The sequence below is a fragment of the Gambusia affinis genome, linkage group LG10, assembly GCF_019740435.1.
Source record: "Gambusia affinis linkage group LG10, SWU_Gaff_1.0, whole genome shotgun sequence".
In the NCBI taxonomy this organism is placed as follows: domain Eukaryota; kingdom Metazoa; phylum Chordata; class Actinopteri; order Cyprinodontiformes; family Poeciliidae; genus Gambusia; species Gambusia affinis.
This window is the reverse complement of record NC_057877.1, coordinates 19,835,879-19,858,175: the sequence shown is the minus strand read 5'-3', so window position 1 is coordinate 19,858,175 and position 22,297 is coordinate 19,835,879. Positions and strand designations below refer to the sequence as shown.

The window sequence follows — 22,297 nt, the reverse complement described above, 5'->3', positions numbered from 1 at the left end:
CTTTTCTCTACATAGTTCTATTTAGAACAAACACTAACACATGTTTATGCTCATTATTCTTTTGTTTCTTATGCTGTGCATCTTTCTCCGCCATGTTGAGTTTTTTGTATTCTGACTATTTGGTGTCTTCTGTGGTCTACATAGACGTCTGTTTACTATAAAGGCATTTCTGCTTGGGCTTGTTAGAAAAATTAGACACAGTGGACAAAGAAAAACACCATTTGTCACATTACTTTCTCTCTTGTACTAGTTTTAAAATCTTCTATTTCATTTTAGCTAATAGGTATTTTGTTGGGTCCATCTCTAAGGTAATCACGCAGCTGCAACAGCTCAATTAAACCTGCGAGAATTGATTTTGACCTGCAGACTATTACCACCATTAAACTGTGTGATTAAAATGCAGATTGCAGGACGGCTACATTTTTGTTTTCCTAAGTAATAAAAAAAAAAAAAAAAAGATGTGGCAACAGTGGCAATTTTGTAAAGCTTCTGTGGGTGTTTTAGAAATCCAGAATATTAAGCTCTTAAATTAGGATGCTGGTGCATTATTTATTTATTAAAAAAAAAAAACTGTTTGCAGAATCTTATAGTTGTCAGGGGTTAAATGTAAAAGTAGTTGATGCACTGCAACTGCACAGCGTAATAAAGGTGCTCTGCTTTATAGTAAATAGCAATTCAGAAAGTTATTCCAGCCTCCTAAAACTGTTATACGAAGGTTTTCATTTCTTGTAAATGTCTGTTCTTTCCCTGCTTAACACAAAATTCCGCAACATTTTACATTCAATAACCTTTTGCTTTTCCCAAAAATACTTTCAGTATTTGTCTGCTGACCCTCAGAGGCATTCACAAACTTCAGTGCCAATTTAGCTTTACATTGGAAGCATAACATATAATTATATAAGTCATGTTTAAAATGTTAAATACAACTTCACCTCTTTTTATTATAAACAAAATAAAAAAACTTTAACTAAAATTAGATACGTCTAGACATCTTTAAAATACATACTCCTCAAAAGGCCAGTATATTTAGTTTTAAGTAACAGACATGACCTTTTTTTGTTCCAAACTCAACAGCTTTTAGTGGAAATCAACATTCTGAACATTTCACAAGCATGCACATATCCAAAATAATCTTTTAAATTTGCATTTACAGGTTACAAAATAGAAACAATAGCCAAAACACTTTCACAAGAGGACTGAAACAACATGCATGTCTACAGCAACACGCTGTGATGTTAATAAAACTTTTCTTTATGTCCCGAATCAGTATTTTTTGAAAATCAAGACTATATGCAGAGAAAAATTCTGTCCTTCACATTCAATTTAATCAAGGGTTTTCTTTCAGCTTTATAAAAACAAATGGTCACATAAAAGAGAATCACATGGCAACAAATAAATACCTACAAGTCTCACTACAACTTACAGGACAACAGTGATATAATGCTATTCTCACGATAAGCTTAAAGTGGAACATAAAACTGTTTTTCATATAGATCTCAATGAAAAGTAACCCCTGGTTATTAAAGGGACATAATTTTCTGACTGAGCAGCAAATCTTGGACACATTTTTTCTTTTACAGACAAAATACATAATCCATCTCCAATGTTCTTTAAACACAACCTGATTGTTGTGCTGCAGCGTAATACGAGTTTGTCTCAGACTAAAACAAGGAGTGTAAGGTAAAATTTAAGATGTGTAGATGTAAAAAAACAAAAAAAAAACAAGTCAGGTAAAAACTTTCATCTTCAAGTCTAATCTTGCTTTTACTCTAAGAGACTTTTTGTACCTCTTAAACATAAAGTTGACAAGCTGCCAAATCTGACATCAAGTCCTAGTGCTGCATTTGCTGATAACTAATGCCACACTAGTGTCTCCTATATGAACCTCCCCGCCCCATAATGTTTCATATGTCCAGATGTGAGACAAACTGAACAACCATTACTTTACAGTCCAAGCTACTTCTGTGAAGCATTGCAACAGCATATAAATACAAACTGTTTGAGTGTAATGATTTTGAGATTACAAGTAAATAAGGAAGCAAGGGAAAGTCCTAGTAAGAGCTGGAACTCTTAAATTTACTCCAAGGCTATGTTTTTTTTTTCTTTTTAGAAGTATTGAAACATAAAAATTGAGGTACAATAGACCACATTTATGTTTCCATTGTTCTATGTTCACCAGTTCAATATTCTGGTCAACTAGACCTCAGGCAGATGCAATGAGAGAATTAAATTCACCAAGTTTTATCTTAAAAGTGTACAAATATCCAAAATCCAAACTTGCCTGGTGAAAAAAGTCAAACTTTTAGCATGTCTCATCATTTCACAGCTTTAGGTTTGGTTGGCTTTTGCATCATCATATGTTTGAAGGGAAGACGCAATCTCTGGCAGTTTAATACTAAACATATATACATAATAAATATCAGGTTGCCTGCATGTTTTTCAGATCAAAATGTTTAACATCAATTAATCTTTTTTGGCTCGTATTAAAACACAGAACATTGAGATACACTGTATACTTGTATAAGGTGTTTCTACAGAAGTCAAATTACATGTCCAATATATAATCTACAAAAAGACTAATGGAGATGTGTGACATGTAAGAAATATAGTCTCTAATATAATCGGACTTATTTTAGACACTGACTTTAAATTACAATATTCTTATTCTGTGCAATTATGTATGAAAATTTGTCTTTTATTTCAAATTTGCTTGTAAATGTATTGACCTTCTGGTGACCCAAACTAAGCAATCAACAGCTTTTGTTGAGCAGCTTTTAGTCAATCAATGTACTGGTATCATGTGATCGAATGAGCCCAACAAGTACAATTCTTAGGATTAATTGTTACTGGTTAATTTGAAGTACAATATAAAAATAATAATCAGATTCATAACTGAACAGAATAAAAATTCTGTTATAAATTCAACATCCAACAAAAAAAGTCTGTTGATGACACTATATTTCTTATATAAAGAAGGAAAGATAGACAGACACGCAGGAATGATGGGACAGATAAATGTATGGTCGTATTTTGAAAGTTTTAAAGGGATAGTTTGTAAATGCAGAAATATTTTCCCTCCAACTTATTTTTTGATACTTTTCCAGACTGTAAGAACCCTGAAAATGAGAGAAGGTACTTAATCCAAAATCTCCCTCAACAAAATATGAGAAGAATGAAAACATAGAGATCAGTTTCAGGTCTCCTTTCAGTTCTTTATAATTTTGAAATTGAAGCATGTTCCTCAACACGTATTTTTACACATATCAGATTTAGTTTCTAAAACTGGGGAACATAGAAGCACGGAAACATAAACGCAGTATCCTTTGTTCAGTTCCAACATTAGAGTGTAAGCTGCACCGGAATAAGCCCTTTCTGATTTTGCATCTTCTAAAAGTTTTAACAGCTTCAAACAAAAACAGAGAAAAAAAGCAACCAGGACAAGCCAAAGTGTAGTTCCCAAAAGAAAATAGAGAATCCATCTTTTTCTTTTACATTAAAATATCTCTGCTATGAAACTGTCAGCATTCACATCGGGCTGAACAGTCTCAGCTCAAACATCAGGGAGTCACAGTTAAAGTGCGAAGCAACTAGTGGACTAAAACATTGCACGGTAACAGAAACAGTTCACTTTATCCAGCCTAGAACCAAACATGGTAGGCAACATCAGAAAACAAACATGTCTTAAAACACGCTCCACTTTAACATAGCAAGATTAAGATCCAGTACATAGCATGGGATAAGAACCTGCTAAATGTGTCAATCATGTCATGCAGCTTACTGCATAATGTAGATGCTTCAGAGGTCCACAAATGCAAACAATCAGAGCGCGTGCCAATCTGGAACATTTACAGGGCGGCATCTCCTATTTGTTTGAAAAAGGGTCTTTCACAATCGACTGCAGAGAGATGCTACAGTGTGAAGAGAGAGCGGTACAAGCAACAGTCAGTTTCTTCATGGGGTGAGGGGAGCCTTGACTTGCTGGGACAGAACCAAACCCTCCAAACATCAGCTCATTGGGCTAAACCCCCAACACTGCCACAGAAGTTACATTCTTGTATCATTCGTGAAGTAGCATCGCACAGAAATGGAGGTAACAGAGTCACTTAACAGGAGTTTACTGTTGCACAGGAAGAAACTCATAACATGCATCCCTTTAGACGGTTTGTGTTAGCATAATGTTACACAAATCTAACCTGCAGAGCTATGGAAGGCCGTTTAGAGGTCTGAACTGTCCATTTAGTCATGCATTTTGTTGCAGCTTTATGTACAAAGTCCATTTGAATGACTGCGGCAGGATGAGGGACTGGGGTGACGCTCCAGTCACTGGCATCACAACAGCAAAGTCTTATGTACGCAAACCTTTGGAAACAGAAAATCTGCACAAAATGCCTAGGCTTAAAGAAAAAATCCAACATTGGTGATGGAGTCATTTCTAGGTAACTAAGTCTTTTTGTAGGTTATGTTTAATCTTAAATAACAGCTGGCAGCTAAACGTGGATATCAGCTTACTGAGCAGAGAGAAGTGCTCTGTCCAGTGAGGATGTACAATTAATCAAATTAGTAATGCAATCTTGGCTCCAAACAATCACACAAAAGATTGTTTATTTTACTTTCATATATTCTAGTGTTCCTGATTTTCAAAAAAATCAATTTTAAAACTGGAGCATCATGGAAGCAAAAGGTTTTTAAACCTCTGCAACAATGTTAGCAATTGAAGAACATGATAGAGACAGTATTTGTCGCTGCAGCCACCTGTCTGTTAGTGAATAGTCAGGTTTAGCTGTTATTCACTGAAATTTAAAGACATTTCTGATCATATATATCAATCATTTGATTAAATATGCCTTAGGTGAAAAAAAGATTGGCTACTGTGTAAAATATAAAATTCAGAAAAATATATAAAACTTTTGAGCTAAAGCTTGTGCAAAAAATGTGGTCAAGCTCAAATAATTGTCATGATTTTTTTTTTCATAACTGAGTAACCCTACTGTCCACAAAATATAAGCATTGCCAAAAAGAAGAAGGCAACATCAAGCATTAATTTAAAGCTGGATTTATGCTGCAGCGTAGAAACTTTTTTCTTATGTTATCATTTCAAAACACAATTTTGGTCTTTTGATTGTCATACCGCCACCAAAACATTCCCATTCTGCACTTAAACATCAAAACTAGCCTTTTTTGCCATATTTTACAAAGTACAACCAATAGATTTTTGGCTGAAATTGGGCCTAATAAAGTTTTTAGTGTAAGCCTCTACAGTTTTTTTTATTATTTTTATTACAAAAAGCAGCTCATAATGACTACATCTGTCAAAGCTTTCAGAGGAGTTTCATGCATATTTAAGTAAAAACACCTCTAATATGCTTCAGAAGAATAAATCCAGCTGAGCATATGGAAAAAGTTGGATTTTTCCTTTAAGTTCCATAGATTTTTTTGTCATCTCATTTGCATAGGAGTCAGGGTGTGTTGAAGGCAAACAAAACTGTTGATGGAGCTGTCTACTGGACACAATGAACGCTTTAAACCACACAACCCGCCCAGGTGTAATTCCCATTTTGGGTGTGTTTTAGACAGTCTGTAAAAATTTCAATACATTTACACCTGAACATTAAGGTTAGCCAAAAATGATCCCAAAAATCTACAGAAGCCTTTCAGGGAAACTCTGACAAAAAGGCTGAGTCGGACCAGTTGGCACTGAATGCGAAGGTAATGTTGTCAACATCAGCCGTGCAACTGGAAACATTTTGGCAACAAAGATCAGAACTCATTGCAGATGACAATGTAAACGGTTTGGCTAGAAAGATTTGTGAAGTGTTTGTTTTTGAAGCCATTTCTGCTGCTTCTGAGACTGAACGAACAAGGCAGATTTGAGTTTTTGAAACATTGTACATTTCACATAATTACACTTAAGACTTTGTCTTAAAGAGATCTTTAGCTAGCTTTTATGCACCTCATCTAAACAGAGGATATAAACATTCTTCAAGAGAAGTCTTTTAAAAATCTTAGAGTGCATCTTAAAACACTTCACTTGACTTCGGATTCCTCTGTCTGTATCTAACTTTAGCTGCGTTTTTGTTAGAGACCCCCTGTAAAGGAGCACAAAGCCTCCCCATAATTGCATTCTTTACATCATTTCTTGGACATTTGTTTTCCCCCTGTTTTCTTTTTGTCCCACATAAAAAACAAAAAGACAATTTGGCTATCAAGTGTACAGCTATAAAATACAGTACATCGATTTGTTTACACTTTACATAACCACAAAGATTACTGACTGACCAAAGTTTGTCTCAAATACAAGAAAAGGTCAAATATTAAGTTAGGAAAATACGTCGTCACATAAAACACTGAAGTAGAACAGCAGAATATTACTGTAAGGCAAAATCAGGTGATTTCACAGTGACTGAAAAATATTCAGATTTGAATGTACTCTGGTTTAAAACAAATGTGTTACTTTTCAAGTGAACTTCTCAGCTTAAATATAAACTACATTGCCATCAGTATTTCCTTGTTTGGCTCTTAATACATATATGACCTTGAGTGACATCCCACAGTTAATTCACATGGTTTATTTTGTCAGCCTGTCTTTTGCAGCTCGAATGGCTGCGATTCTTAGGGGAAGGACTTTCACAAGGTTTAGGAGTGTGTTCATGCGAATCTTTCAAAAGTCTATTTGTGAGACCAGATACTGTTGCTGGACGATAATGGTGTGTTCCGTTTGTAGCAAGAACTCGGAAATTCTGACTTCCCAGTCTGAAAAATCAACGTCAATGCCCCCTGAAGACGCATTTCCCACTCAATGTGATTTGTAAAGTTGACTTCCAGTTTCAACATGGCTGCTATACATGACATTTTTATGTTCTTTCACACTCTTTCAAACTTGAAAGAGTGTGTCTAAAATCAATGTTACATGTAGTGCCCGCAACTATAAAACTAAAATTAAGAGTGGTGTTGGTGCTTATGGAAAGTAAATCTTAAAATAAAGATCGCAAGAGGTACTGGAAGCAAGGTCTAAGTGGGCATTGCCATGTCGCAAGCAGGACTTCTCACACTATGTTAACTGGAACAATACTACCTTGAGTGTGAGGTAAAACACAGCTTCAAGTTCACACTTTCAAGGTAAAAGGAACATGGCATAAGGCTCGGCCCATAATTGCTATTCTACTTCATCCTAAAGAGAGGTCAGGACCCTGTGCAGCCCAGTCCTGATCTACCCCACCAAACTTTCTAATCCACATTTTTATCACTTCCGTATCCTGAAGTGTTTCAAGCGCTTTCACCAGAACTAAGAGTATGAACTCTTCACCAAACTTTACACCTGACACAAACTACTAGATTCAGACAGCAACGCTTCTGATTCTATATGCTACACTTGATGATGTACGGGAAGGATGTAGCTGCTCAGCCATTGAAACATTTTTCATGAAGTGTTCTATACACTGAGCTAATCTGAAGGATCTGAAGTTGGTGATTTCTGAATGCAGTGCACCTTTTATTTGACCTACCACTTCTGGCTGAGTTACTTCCACTTTTGTAACACTGCTACAAGTTGAAAGGAATATTTAGTGGTCAGCAAATGTCACAACTGGACATATTGTTCAGGTGGTTTTCTATAAAACCACAACTCTCACCTAGCTCCTGAGAATGACACATTGGATATTTCCCCAATGTCTGTAGAAGTGTTCTGCATGCCTAAATCCGGGATTGTATACCGTACACATATGGCCCCAGAAGTGATTGGAACAGCTGAAATAAATTGTTTGGATGGCTAAGTGAATACTTTTGGCAATATAGTGTATATAATGGCATTTTTCTTGATGAGAATGAATTCTGATGGACTTTTCTTTAGTTTTGGTTAAATTTAATTTCCTGACGAGTGATAATCCCAGTAAGGTCCACCTGAAGTGGTGCTTAGAACTAATTTCTAGATTTGCTTGTTGGACTGCAGCACAATATTAAATAATGGCACAACTAACACCAAAAGAGCAACTATGGGGAGGTTTTGCACTCCTTCGTTTCCCAAGTAAAAGCTTAAAATAATAATAATAAAAAAAAACATTTATGTGTTTGTAATTAATTACATCAGTGAAATTTTACACTCCACCTACAGACATTTTGGCATCAAATTTAAGTTATAAAATATCAACCCTTTGACCAAATAAATAAATAAATAAATAAAACATAAATACACAAAGCATAAAAACATATACAACATGAAAATAACATTTGGTTGTCAAAAATAAAGCTTTGAGTGTCAAAAAGAAAGTCATCATGTTATGGTAGGAGAACTTGTTTCATTGAGGGGTAGTGAGTAAACCGGCTATGTTGTTTGTTTTGCTCCTCTTTTATACATAGCCAAAACAATTATTTTACCCAATAAATTAACAGCTTCCTGCTACAAGCAAAAAATATTAAAATGAATGTGGATATGAAAAGAAAATGGCTATAATGTGCATTTTTTTTAGATATATGTGGCATGTAATGGGGCACTGTAAACAAGAGTAGGCTAGCGAAAGCGCCGAGCAACCAATCTCTATCAAAACAACAGCGAGGCCATTCCCGTTGCAAGCCAATGGACGACTTTTTCCCCGTTGTGTTTTTTGGTGGCGCATCTTTCAAAGAGTTATACAGCTGGACGGCCATGCAACGAGGGAGAGGGTTCATCCTGCCCTTTGTTTCTCTTCACTCACGTTAGTGTTTTTGTTTTTCCCTCTTTGCTCCAACACAGCCTCGCTACAGCCTGTCCATCCTGAACGTGTCCTCTGTGGCGGGGTCAGCGAGCACCATGTCGGGGTCATTGAGCATGTGCAGTCCGTCCAGTGTGAGTGGATCTATCTTCAGCTCATCCAGGGGGAACTGGGAGTCGGCATCGAAGCTGACATCACCAACACCTGCCAGAGAGTTGGTCAGCTCTTTAGAGAGGCTGGGCGGAGACTCACCTGTGACTAAGAAAGGTGACAGCAGAGAAACGCAGACAGCTTCAACACAAAGCAGTCAGTTAGCTTCCAATTGGACGGGTACATTTTACAAAACAGATGGCATCTTGAATTTTTGAAATATTAAAACATCTCAACACAAATGGGTCTTTCAATTGATCAATAACCCTGAAGGCCCCCACATACTTGGGCGTTTGGCCTTTTGTATGAGCGGACTCTGCGCACACCGTCTCCGGACAGTTGAGATTTATTAGTCAAGCATAACGATTGCCTATATTTCTCATGACAGATTTCTTTATTTCCCCCAATCTGAAAATCTTGAATTCTCCCACAGTAGAAATCAAGCACTTTCCAATAATTTTCAAGATAAGTCTTCAAATCTTTCCAGCACCTCACCAGCTATTTGGGCACCTAGTCGTCTTTCTTCTCAATAAAAAGCACCCACCATATGCCTGTTAGTGGCATAAAGTGGGAGGCTGTGTGATGCACGTCCTTGCAACTGATTGCAATGACTGTCAACCTTCAGCTTGATGTAACATACAAAGCAGTTCAGTGTGAACACCTGTTTCCTCCCAAGCAGTTTACTGTGCAACAAAGAGCACATGGACATGAAAATAAATCTTTGAGCAGATGTGTATGGTAAATGTGTGCTCTGCATTGTAAAGTGTGCCCAAGTTTGTGGGGGCCTTAAACCTTTCACCAAATTTGCACAAGTGAAACAAGCTCAGTATTTTGATAGCCCTGATCGATATCACTAAGAAAATGTTTTTAGGAAGAGCTGAAAAAGTATGTATGAGCAAGACGGCTCAAACTTGACTCAGTTACAAGAGTTCTGTCAAGACAAATGGACCAAAATTTCTGCAAACTGTTGTGAGAAGCTTGTAGAAGGACATGAAAAGCATTTAGAGCCCAAGAAAATCTCCTAGCACTGGTATGTAACAAATATAACTAGTTTTAGTAATCCTAACTGACCTCAAACAGACAAAGCTCAGTCTGATTTAATAATGGATAGTGGGGGAGAAATAGTTATGGGTTGTATTTTATAGTATATGTAAATATCTGGCCTCAGCTGTATTCCCATCTATTTGCCTGGAAACACTTTCAGATGCACTTTCTGAATGAGCTGGGTTTTCCTTCTGCTGCCCAGATTTGGATGGGTGAAGGGCAATGTATGGATGGGTGGTGGTGCTGTTACCTGTTAGAATGATGTTGGGGATGTTGCCATGGCTACTGTAGTTGAGTTGCTGTGAGTCCTGTAAGCTGCTGCCGGTGAGGCCCATCATGGCTGCCTGCGTGTAGTTGAGGGTGGAGCATTGGCTGAAAAGACTGGACGAGCTGATGGGACTTTCAATCATGTTGAACTGCTCAAGCTGAAAAGCACAGATTTGTGAGGCAGAGCAGAGTCAGGACAACACTCTGTCCTTGGTTACTGGTAGTCTTGGTTACCTGGTGAGAGAGCGCATTGGTCTGCCTCGAAGCCAGCTGCTGATCATAGAAGGAGTCGCCAAATATACTGCCCACTACAGGAATATGCTGCAGGGGAAAGGAAATATGAATTAAAATCAGAAAATAGAATCCTAGTTTCTCTAATAAACACAAATCATCATCCAATTTAATAAGGCTATATTTTAGTGATGGAGTTACAATGAAAACCAAGCAAGACAACAGATCCCACAGCTGTCCAGCAGAGCAGGAAATATAAGCAAGTGGTTCTCATAACCAGGGCTAACACAAGCCTATGAAAGAGTGAATGTTGGCAGCTGCAGCCCCGTTAGAAAAGAATCACAATTCAGTTTATTAAAGTGAGGCCTTGGTGGTGAGCCTACAACTGTATAATAAACACCAAGACAACAAACCCTGGCAATTTTGGAAGAAAAGAAACATAATCAAAAACACAAGAAAAGAAGCAGTGAAGAGGTAAAATCTAGCATAACAGAGAGGTCAAATTGGATTTACAGAGGTAAAAGACATAAAAGAGTTGAAACTTCCCTTAAATAATCTTTTAAAAAAAACAAACGCCTCATACAGCACATTATCAACAATGTGGGATTAGCTTTCTTATGTGATAAAGTCCCTGCTTAAACATCCTTTTAGCCAAAGAGAGCGCAGTCCATGAATGATTAGAATCTGAGGAATTCTGACCTGAACGTTCATTAATTTACCCACAATTAATTTACCCACATTTGCACAGTAAAAAAAAAATGCAAAAATGTCTCTTTATGCACAGAAAAGAAGATTTAAATTCATAAACTGAGTTATTAAAAAACATATATATAGCACTTTCTCCAGAAAAATATTTTAATATACAAGGAGCATCCCAGTGTGGTTCACACTGAGAAAACCAACATGTTGTCATGCACACGGTGAACTGTGACAGTGGAGATGAGGAGATGAATAATGCAGCTGCTGACACCATGAGTGGTGCAAACACACAGAATGAAAAGCAGCCTGGCTATGAACAGTTAGCTTTCCCCCAGAAGCAAAGCCCTTCCCCAGACAGCAGCGAGCTCGGAGGGTGGGCCCTTACTTGAGGCGAGCCTCCAGGGGAGAAGCCTTGATTGGAGACTGGGGAGGTTGGAGACTGAGTGGCTGGTGAGCCAGTCTGATTGCGATACTGTTGGAGGGAAGAGTGTTAGCTAACACTAAGCTTCATGTCTGGCACAAACACACACATCTTTAGCAATAAGATCAAAACATGCACAGTCACAGGTTAAAATTTGGCAGTGACATATGTGCTATGTTTTGCAAATGTTGCATCTTTATTATTATATTACCTAATGATTTGTTGGATGTTGACATGGTATCAAAGTGTGTTACTACAGGGACTGACATAATTGTTTTCTTGTGTTACTCCTGGAGAAAAGCATGCACAACATTTTCTGGACCATTGAGAACTTCAAGGTAAGAAGTTAAATAGGACAGAACAATTTCATGAGGTTTCAGTGACAGTTTTTCCTGATAAGTTCTTCTACAGAATCAAGTTACCAGTGCAGAGCTTGTTTAACATCAGCAGCAGGTGAGTGAGAGTGTATCTGCATGGACAAAGATACTTTGGGGCAGAAAAGAAGATACTTGTGTCTAAAAAAAGATATCAAGGAGAGAGAGTTAAGTTCTGCAAGAGGTTTAGTGATAGACAGTAGAAAGCTGCTGAAAAGGTACCTTCTGTGATTAAATGTCCATCATCCCAGGAAGAGGGTTTATTCACAGCTCTGAACAAGAACACTGCCATAAATAATGATAGGCTAAAAAAAGATTCCAAGAGCTACTTCATCCAACAATGCAGGGACAATTTGGTGCTTTGAGTACATTCCAGCACAAGGAAAAATTGTTGATGGAGGGGGTTAAAAGATTCATGTTGGAATTAAAAAACTATAGTCAGTTCTATAAAGTTGGCTCCTGAATAAACAGGAGCCAACAAACTGTGATCAACTCCGAGAACCAACAGTCAAGATTTAACAGTGTAGAGGACATCCAGGATGCCAGAATAAATTAAGTTATGAAAAGGCATCAAAACTCCACATATCGACTCTCTGAATAAATTTCATATAAAAGTTTTTAGAAGTCATACGTTTGTAGTTGTTTTGTCAGTTGACCATAAAATGTTGAAACCACAGAATAACATCCGTCACTGCCAAAGTCTTTCACTATGACTGTACAGTGGACAAAACAACCAGTTTTATCATCAGCCTCTGCATAAGAAGTGAGAAAATGTTGGTAGGGAGTTCATTTTGTCTGTCTACACAATAGCAGCAAGACACAGTAAAAATGATCATGTCATTTTTTCAAAAGATTTATATATTGAGCAAAACCAACAAAGTGATAATCATGACAATATTAGGAAACATTTCCAGAAAGCTGTAACCCTGCCTTCACTTTCCTAACTGAATTGTGTGTTTCTTACCGAGCTGATGCTCATGCTGGCGGTGGTTTGGCTGTCTGGGGAGGGGCTGCTTGCAGTGGCTGTCCCAGACGAGGCCAGAGTTGGCAGAGCGATGAGCTGGATGCCCTGTGGCAGCGCCGGCTGTTTCTGGAGGTCACTGAGTAGCTGAGCCTGGGCCTGAGGAGTCAGCTGGTTGAACAGGGGATACTGGGAAAGCTGTTGCTCCAAAGTTAATGTTTCTGTTTGCAAAGCCTAAAGACAAGAGCATACACACACATTACAGTGTTTCACCTTGAACACCAAGAAAAAAACCAAGTGAAGCCTGACGCCAGACATTTACCTGTGTAATATTAACAGGTGAGGAGAGCGTGGGTGAGAGCTGCTGTGGGGACTGTTGGAGGTGGAGGTCAGAGGTGAGAGTAAGTGGCACCACGGGTGGCTGCCTGCGCTGGCCCGTTACAGTCATGGACGGCTGAGAGGGTGTGGTGATCCCTGGCAACAGAAGAGTCACACATGCACAAGTCATTGGGTTTTGTTAGAGGAAAGTCAGATGACTAAGCATCCAAACATGAGAATCAGCTAAGAAATCATAGACAATTGGAAAAGTTTAAGCTTCTTAAAGCTTGACTTTTATTACAGGCAACACACATACAGACTGCTTTCACCACAGACCACATTTATTCACTTAAGCCATGTGTCAAAAACAAGCAAGTGAATGTTATTATCGTCCAAAACAAACAGGATAACGAATATGCAGGAAACAAATTTTAAATAAGAATTTTGCAGAAAATAAACAGCCAGCTGGTAACCAGAACAAGATGTAGTGAGTAACTGTTGTCTGTCCAAAATACTCATCAGCTCTGAGAGGATGAGATTTTAGGACATAATGAGAGGCAGCCAGCACCCCACTGGCACAAACAGTAGACCAAAACAAAGCAGCATCTAACACAAAGCTAGGTTCAATGTTTTCTGCACACAGATGGATACACAACAAAACTTATTCTAAAATCATCTGGGTTGTAATGTGCCTCTGTTAGAGATGAATTTTCTGTTAATGTAAATAAAAATTTTCTGTTGCATAGTAAAATTACTTTGGTTTTTAAAAAAAACAGGCTAAAAAAATGCAGCTCAAGATATTGGCTAAATCAACCTACTTTCTTAATTGAGAGTAAAAAATGTTTTTTTGTCTTCCTCCTCCATCGTCCTACTTTTGGTACATGAAAGAGTTCCTACCATGACTTGCAGCACTGATGCCCAGGTGGGTAAGGTTGGTGGTCAGGCTGCCCGTGCTGTTGGCTGAGCTGAGCGAGGGGAAGGACACGGTATCCTCAGGGTCAAGTGGTGTGGACAGCGGAGGAGGGAACTGGATGTTAGTCAGATCCGGCAGCGAACCACCAGTGTTGTGAGCAGCTGGGACCATAGACGGGCTTAATTCCTGGTCTGGTGACGGAAATATACTGGAAAAAGACAACCAGTTGGTTAATGATGTGAAACACAAAAACAGCACCAAAAATGTTTTTGAATAACTTGCTTTAATAGTTCTAACTGCTGATGAGTGAAACAATTATGTGACAGATATTTAGACTATATAAAGTATTTCAGATCTGCAATATGAAAACAAAGCCCTCAAATTATTATAACTCTTAATAACACTAGTTGGTAATTTCTATTTTGGCCTCTCTGAGAACTTAGAAGAGACAAAAATAAATCTAGAACATTAGAAAAAGTTTATCTTATATACAATTTAATACTCTGATGTGGAAAAACATCAAATTACACTGAAGCTTTAATTATATGGTTGGTCTACAACTTCATTACATTTAGCAAAGCATTGTCCAATTAGAAATCTACTTCCACTTATGTGATGATAGTCATAAAAAAAATTAAAAAAATTAAGCATTTTTCAATGGAAGTTACAAAAGAAGCAGAGGTTTGCAAAATCAAAATAGTACCATATTTTCTGGACTATAGCGCGCACCACACTATAAGCCGCACCTACAATAAAAAAAAAAAAAACTGGAAACGTACATATATAAGTGGCTGGTATCTCCACCACTCTCGGTTTTCTGAAGCAGAGGGTAGCATTCTAATAAATCTACTAGATTTATTAAGGCGCAGTCATCCCTCTGCAATGCCGAACCACGGTTTCATTCACGCGAGCTTCCAGCTCTATTTCCCTCCTGTACTGCCAGATCGATAGCCCTGAACTTAAAAACTGCATCATATGAGTTTGACAAAATTTCTCCGTCGTGCCTGCTGCTAGCATACACTTGTTCTAAATGAAAATCAGAGCTTTCTTCTTTGAATTCCAATGATTCACTTCCTGCTAAAGAGCCCCCTGGCGGTTGAAGAAAATCCACAGAAAAGCCGCACCGGGCTATAAGCCGCATGGGTCAAAGCGTAGGAAAAACATAGTGGCTTATAGTCCAAAAAATACGGTAATACTCACTTGATTCCTGGGACATCACAGGTATTAGGCTGAGATGCATCATCCTAGTAAAAGACAAAACAAAACAAAAAAAGACAATTGTGATTAATTCACCACATGAGTTCACATTACAATCCCTCACTGTCCCACTGGTACCTTCTTGTCATCCCACAGCTGCTTCTGTACATCCTTGTCTGCATCTGACTCTGAATTTTCCGTCCCAGGCACTGTAAGCAGCAGCACTATTAAACAAAAAACAGAACACATTTTTGTTGAGACAATAGCCAAAAATGCAAGGCCTTACTGAAAGAAATTACCGTAATCATCAATATCCTAAGCCACCATGCAGAAAATACTACTGCTGTGCACCAGATTCCCACATTTCTAAAAATAGCACAGGTGACCACCAGACGTTGAACAGAGGCCAGCTAATTTTGGCTTCATTGTATTAGAGCTTTACACATAAAAAGACGTGATCGATAAAGAGTCAGTTAATGATTGATTTTGCTCTGTAGGTTGCCCTGAATCAGCTTCATTCAGAAATTTCTACAGCCAGTAGAGTACAAAGTCAAGCAGAAATACTTCTCAGTAGATCAGCTTCCATTTGCACCTTAAATATTTTACCACGCATCTACATCTGCCTCTCTCTGACACCAGCTCTTTTGTGTCTTCAGAGGTTTGCAGCTTGGATTAGCACGTTGCTCATGAATAAATGAAAGATTCTCTATGTCTTTGTCACTGGATCCTCCCTCACCTCGTTTTGGCTGCAGCTCCTGTGATCCTCCTGAAAACACCTCCTGGGGCTTCGGGTTCATGGCGCTCTGGTGTAAGGCCGAATCCGAATTTGTCCTGTATGTGACAGAAAGATGAGACATCAGCAGAATCCCAACACTGGAAGAGGGCCAACTGTTAAGCACCATATCCATCAGGTGTTACAGCCCTCATTACTGAACTTTATTTGCCAAGTTGCCCAATCTGTGATCCATCCTTGTGAGTAATTTCTACTCTAAATAAAGGCATAAAAATAACTGTTTCTAACTGGGTAGTTCCAACCTCTTGCAAACGGACAAGCGAAGAAACTTACCTTCTCCAGCTTGTGTCTGGCGGTGGGGAGAGGTAAACTGAACTGTAGGGACAGCTGTCAATGTAAATCTAGTCAAGGCTAATAATTGAGGAAAAATAGGAGAATCAATCAGACACAGCCTTTAGTTCATCCCTTTGTGCCTAAAGCATTATGAATAAATAACCCTGGACAAATCCTATAGGGAGATCAAATCTCTAAACTAAAAATGGAAAACATTTGTCAGAATAACTCTGTTAAAGTGCAATATACCAAAATGTATAATGGTTATCAGTGGATGAACAAAAAATGAATCATTAATTTATTGATCTTCAAATCAACATAAATATGAAAACAAAGGAAAAACAGACTTTTAACACAGAAATGTTACTGAATTATATATACACTCAATTACAAAATCAAATGGGTGTATCTTACAGCTTTCAGTAGCATATGGAGGGTTTCTCCAGAGCCGAGTTCTTTGATGCAATTCCCAATCCCAGACAAAAAAAATTATCTAAATTTTTAATCACAATCAAATTCTGCTTATTAATATATTTTTCAGATCAGATGGAAGGAAAGATGATACAATCATGAACACATGCTGCCACCTTTGCTTTATACCTCTGTCTCACAAGTTACACAATCCAATTCTATCCAAAACAACATAGTGACTGCAACTTCCAGAGGTGGATAAGAGTCAAAATATTTGTGGGTCAGTTTCAAAGCCAATCATCTAAAGGAACTTTCAGATGACCACAATCCTCTGGACTCTGTGATTTTAATTACCAGGTGAAATGCAAAATGTGGTTCCATCTGACAAATTCCTTTTGTCAGATGAAACCACAACATACATGTCCTGTTTCTCCTTAGTAAAGGATATAAAGAAATGAGAAACTTGCAATTCATGTCCTTGATGTATCTGTGTTCTAGCCTTTGAAACTAACTCTGGCTACATGTTTTCCTTCCACTGAACCTTGTATTATGTTTGAATAAGGTACACTGCACAGTCAGCAACCTTCTGTTGCTAAAAACCAGCAAGTCTTTGCATTTTAGTATTAAAATATATATACTTTTTTTTCAAACTGACTTGAGTTTTCATTAGCTCTAAGCCCTAATAATGACAAAAAACCCAGAAATATAATCTTTAAATAAATTCCTCTGTTTGCAATACACATAATAATTTACACTTTTTGAATTAATTGTTTAACTTGACATTTTCATATTCTATTTTTTGCAGTTGTACCTCCACAAGGAAGTGAAAACTTTGCTAAACATATTCAATCACTAATTTTCATTTAATTCACTTCAGAAAATAAACGGATTTTTTTTTAATTAACACTGCATTTGACTGATATTCCAAATCATGGATAAATAAGACAGATTAGGAAGGTGAGGTAAAGTAATGTCCAAGTCTGATCGCCACATGTGACAGTGCAATATAAAGGATATTTGGCGACCATGTTTGTCCACTGACAGTGGGCGACGGTGAGGAGACGTGATGCGGTTACGATCGCGGTAAACACGGTCCACGAGTCCATGGTGCCTGCTTGTCCGACTGGTGTCCAGCACAGAGTTCTAAGGTGGACACACCAGGTAAATGAGATGAGAGGAGTCCTTTCAAACAGAGCAAATCTTTGCATTGGAATAAATGGTGCTAAACATGTTCACTTTAAGATGGATCAAGCCAAGTTGGCAAATGTAATTAAAGATGAAAAGCCATGACAAGCAATGGTATACTTTAAAATTTAGGAACCAATTCTCAATTTTGAGGAAGAAAAAAAATACTTTAAGACAAGCGCTTCTTTAATTTTTGAGGTATGATGGAACCTAATGGAAGATGCAGCTCTAACCAGCCAATAGTCTTACAGCTGTCGCAGCCAGAGAAAAGCCAGCAGACTCTTTTACTCCTCTTTAAAAATGGATAGTCTGTACAGAAAGTATTTTTCAACAAATCTGAAATACAGCTGAAACCTGTGTGTGTCCAACATTCACCAACAGCTGACAAGGGTACACTGATCCAGAACAAAACCATTGCTGAGAGAGGCTAGGGGCTCACCTGAAAAGGCAGGTCAATGTTGCCATTCCCAATCTGATTGACATTGGGCAGTGAGCCTCCATAGTACTGTCCACGATTCTGCCCTAGTTGCAAATACTGGGTCTTCTGTAACTGCAACTGTGCAAAGTAAAATTGCATGAAAGCATGAGTGAATGACTGATCTGATTCACAAAAAAGGAGATGCTAAAAATGGGCAATGCGTGCAAGTCTACAATGATTATATGCAAGATTAATGAGTTGGGGGTTTTATAAACTGAAAAATGTAACAAGATGAAACAGGCAAATGTGGCTTTTTCATGGATAACTGACAAGCAAACAAAACTAGCTGATTTGCATGACACTGGACTGACAGCTTGAGTTGTCACATTTGTGTCACATACTACTTGCATATATTTGTAATAAAAAGTAATGTATGCTAACAAAAACAAAACACTGACATCCTGTACACCCAGAAGAATTGAGTTGGATGATCAGACATAATGCAGTGACAGAAAATCTAAATGGCAACACAAGAGAATCAGGCAGAGACTATACAACTGAAGAGTGTTTCCCTCCTAGGAAATATAAGTATGGCTGATATGGATTACGCATCATAGTAATAAGTGTGCTTAATTTCCAGCAAACAGAAAAAAGAATATTTCAAACACTTCCTGACGTCAGTGCAGTTTGAAGAAATTAGTCGATTAATTCATCCAATATATGCTGGTGGAGCTTCCTGGATGATTAACCCTCATCATTTGGGGTCTGGGCTGAGAAAAACTTAACTGGCTGCTGCTCATACTGGATGTCCTCAACACCAGCCTCCCTCTTTCGATTAAAGGGACAGTAAACTTTTTATTTCGATAGATAATCCTTATTTTTGAAGAGCTTCACTCCAGAGGAAAGGAGTGGCAGTAAACAAACTCCATCTGATTTATACTGCCTTTCTGTTCAAGAAAGAATTACTTACATTTCTGAAGATATATTTTAAGTCAAAGAAGAAATCTTGAAAAAAACAATTCCAATCCAAACAGAACTATCAGAAAAAACAGTCCTCACATTTAAAATGTAGTAAATGTGAAGGTTTACCACAAAATGCTAAAGGTTTTTTAAAACGTTATAGCTAGCAGTTCTGACATGTCCCTACATTCATTGACCCCCACTGACCCATGTGAAGTTAACTGTTGGTCTCAACAGATACTTGTGATCTACTAAATGTGAACTTAAATTATTGGAAACCTGACTGAACACCCTAGTGGTAAACTGCTTATTAATAAACAGGTAGAATTTCTTGTGTACAGTTACATTACATTATATAATATAGCATAGCATGACAGCCTTCTAAACATGATTTGAAATTAAAAATAATTTGAAGGTGCACTACTCTGAAGAAAAATTAAGTCACCTTTTGCTCAAGTCTCATTAGTAGAAACTCACACACATTTTTTTTATCCCACAACTGACAAGCAATCACATTTTTACCCACATTGCAAAACAAGAGCAGGAAAAAAATGCAACATTTTGAAGCCTGAAAAAACAAACAAACAAAAAAAACAGGTCCAGAATGTTTGCTTAATCTGTCGAGTTCACAAAAGCTCCCACATTTTCAGTTAGTTCCTAAAAGGGGAGAAATAGCTATGTAAAGCAAATTGAAAATATGAAACATCAACAAGTAACTCTGTCCTCTGTTTTTAATTGCACAACTGGTGCAATTTAATTCTGAGTGCCTGATGCTTGCATATTGCCTCACAACAGGGAACAAATTTATATTTTTATGGGTTTCCCAAATAATGCAACTTTTTTTTTAGTTTTACAACATAATATTGTGTTTTCCCAAGGCTGAGTCGCACAAACTCAGTTGGATAAACTTTAATCTAGATCAACAATTAAGCATGAGAAAAGCTATAATATTTAAAACAAAGACACAAAATGGTGGGAATAGTTTTGACAACAGGCATTTAATAAAGTTAAAAACAATTTGCATCAAGCCTTGAGGAAAGAAAAAAAACAACCTGATAATGAGTTGTAACAAATATATGGATTTCTTTCTCTTCCTTTTCAAAATCTGAGGTAAGCAAGTTGTATAGTCGTTGCACCACAGCTCTCCCTTACTTTAGTTTTTGTTTTTTTCTTTCTTTTTATCATTGTGAGGGGTCTTTCTACCACACACACACTGCATGGGCCCAACATAAGTGAGAGACATAATCCAATGTTTCTCAATCCTGCTCCTCCGGGCCCACTGTCCTTCATGTTTTAGATGTCTCTCTGTTCCAGCACACCTGATTCCAATGATTAGATTACCTCCTCAACATGCAATTAAGCGCTGCAGAAGCCAGTTAATCGCCCATTCATTTGAGCCAGGTGTGAAACACCTAAAAAAGTCAGGACAGTGGGCCCTAAAGAGCAGGATTATTTATTATATTATCAGAGTTGATAAATCATTTCATTGTGATCCATTGCTGACTTTCAACAAATCTGTAAAAGCTAGTGCAGTCAGGGGTGTGGCTGGATAAGCCAAAAACATGTAAAACATTAACTAAGCTTTCGTTTTGAATTGTGCGTTTGTTTGAATTAAAACGTGCCAAGGTGGAAACAGTTGACGTGGGGGCGGGAGGGAATCCACGTCCAGTGAGTCTGATTGGTCAGTTAAGGCTGCCTTAACCCTGTCAGAGATCCCACTCTCATTTGCTCCGCTTTAATTTACCTGCCAACAGCCTCAACATGTTGTTATGCGGTGATGTGTGCGCCTGGAAGCAGCCGAAACGCGTGCACTTACCGTTGAAATCATACATAGGGAACAGGTGCACATTACACTCAAGCTGCTAGCGGAGCCAATTAACGGTGCACTAAACCACGCATGTTTTATCGACAAAATAAAAAAATGTAGCGCCCGTCAACAGACATGGGAGTGTGTTGTGATTATGATAGACCGATACAGCTAAGAAAGAAAACATGGACCTTACCCAAATAGAGAGCAGTCGCTCAAACATATCACCGCAGTGTTCGTTAACTGCCAAAAACAGCGATGCAACAAACTGGGACCAGCCTGTGAAGGGGGTGGGGGTCTTACCCGAGCGGCTCTGGTGATGTTCAAGTCCTTCATCACTTCTTCAAAAGCGGCAGTCTCCTCCGCCTGCTTTTGATTATGCAAAGCGATTTTTTCGCTAAATTTGCGCGGATTGTTAGAGGACGCCATCTTTCCCTCTTCTTCTCAATGGAATGTTACGCTACGCACGACGCCAGGCCCTCGTACTGTCGTCACGACGCACGGTCGAACGCATCTATTGATGTTACCCCTCTCTGCTTCAGCTGCCTGCAGAATCTGAGAGGCAGGCCGAGTTTGAGATAAAATAAGACTCACCACAGGGGGAATTGTGTGCCCTAGATGTTCGTTATTAATAGTAACATAAAGGGGGGAAAATAAACATGAATATGCACGGAAAGACAATAAAATCTGGACACAGAAAAAATGACCAGGTGTAAACTGACTGAAATGTAAATAATACATTTGTGATAAATTTTGACATTTGTCACGTTATTAAAGCAAAGTGTGATTTTGGCTTATTAAAATTTTATGTGATACTCATGTAAAGAACCAAATCACTGATGAAGAAGGAAAATTACACATAGGCTTTACATTTTAGAATCTGACTTGAAAATGTATTGTCACTTATTTTGATAGCCCTAAGTAAAATCTAACGCAGCAAACTGAAATTAGAAGTAATCTAATTCGCTTGTAATCCAATCTCAGTGTAATCCAGCTGCTGTGTGAAGGCTTCAGAGGCTTGTTAGTGGGGGTGAGGGGTCTTCCATTACATTAGAGAACAAACGGCATCTTTAATATGATGGAACATAGTAGATTGGTCCTGGATAACAGCTAAGTCGATATAGTTTATTGATATGGTAATTGTTGGTGACACTACTAATCTAGCTTGCATACAACAGTGGTATGAAGAAA

The 22,297-nt window shown here is 38.0% G+C and overlaps 1 protein-coding gene across 5 annotated transcripts; it reads right to left on the bottom strand.

Annotated features, from left to right (window-relative positions):
- Nucleotides 1-921: 921 nt before the first annotated feature.
- On the bottom strand, nucleotides 922-21,714 carry LOC122838860 (CREB-regulated transcription coactivator 1-like). 5 transcript variants are annotated; one of them, XM_044129869.1, is made up of 14 exons: nucleotides 21,410-21,714; nucleotides 18,361-18,477; nucleotides 17,754-17,879; nucleotides 16,326-16,387; nucleotides 15,996-16,090; nucleotides 15,398-15,483; nucleotides 15,263-15,306; nucleotides 14,047-14,270; nucleotides 13,154-13,305; nucleotides 12,835-13,065; nucleotides 11,461-11,547; nucleotides 10,380-10,466; nucleotides 10,129-10,303; nucleotides 922-8,975 (listed from the first exon to the last, which is right to left on the bottom strand). In XM_044129869.1, exons 1-14 carry the CDS (start codon nucleotides 21,533-21,535, stop codon nucleotides 8,731-8,733), a joined length of 1,857 nt encoding a protein of 618 aa, XP_043985804.1. In that variant the 5' UTR covers nucleotides 21,536-21,714; the 3' UTR covers nucleotides 922-8,730. The 5 variants fall into 5 exon arrangements, with proteins under 5 accessions (XP_043985804.1, XP_043985806.1, XP_043985805.1 ...); XM_044129871.1 differs by having other exon boundaries at nucleotides 922-8,888; nucleotides 21,410-21,713; XM_044129870.1 differs by having other exon boundaries at nucleotides 922-8,942; nucleotides 21,410-21,712.
- Nucleotides 21,715-22,297: the final 583 nt, after the last annotated feature.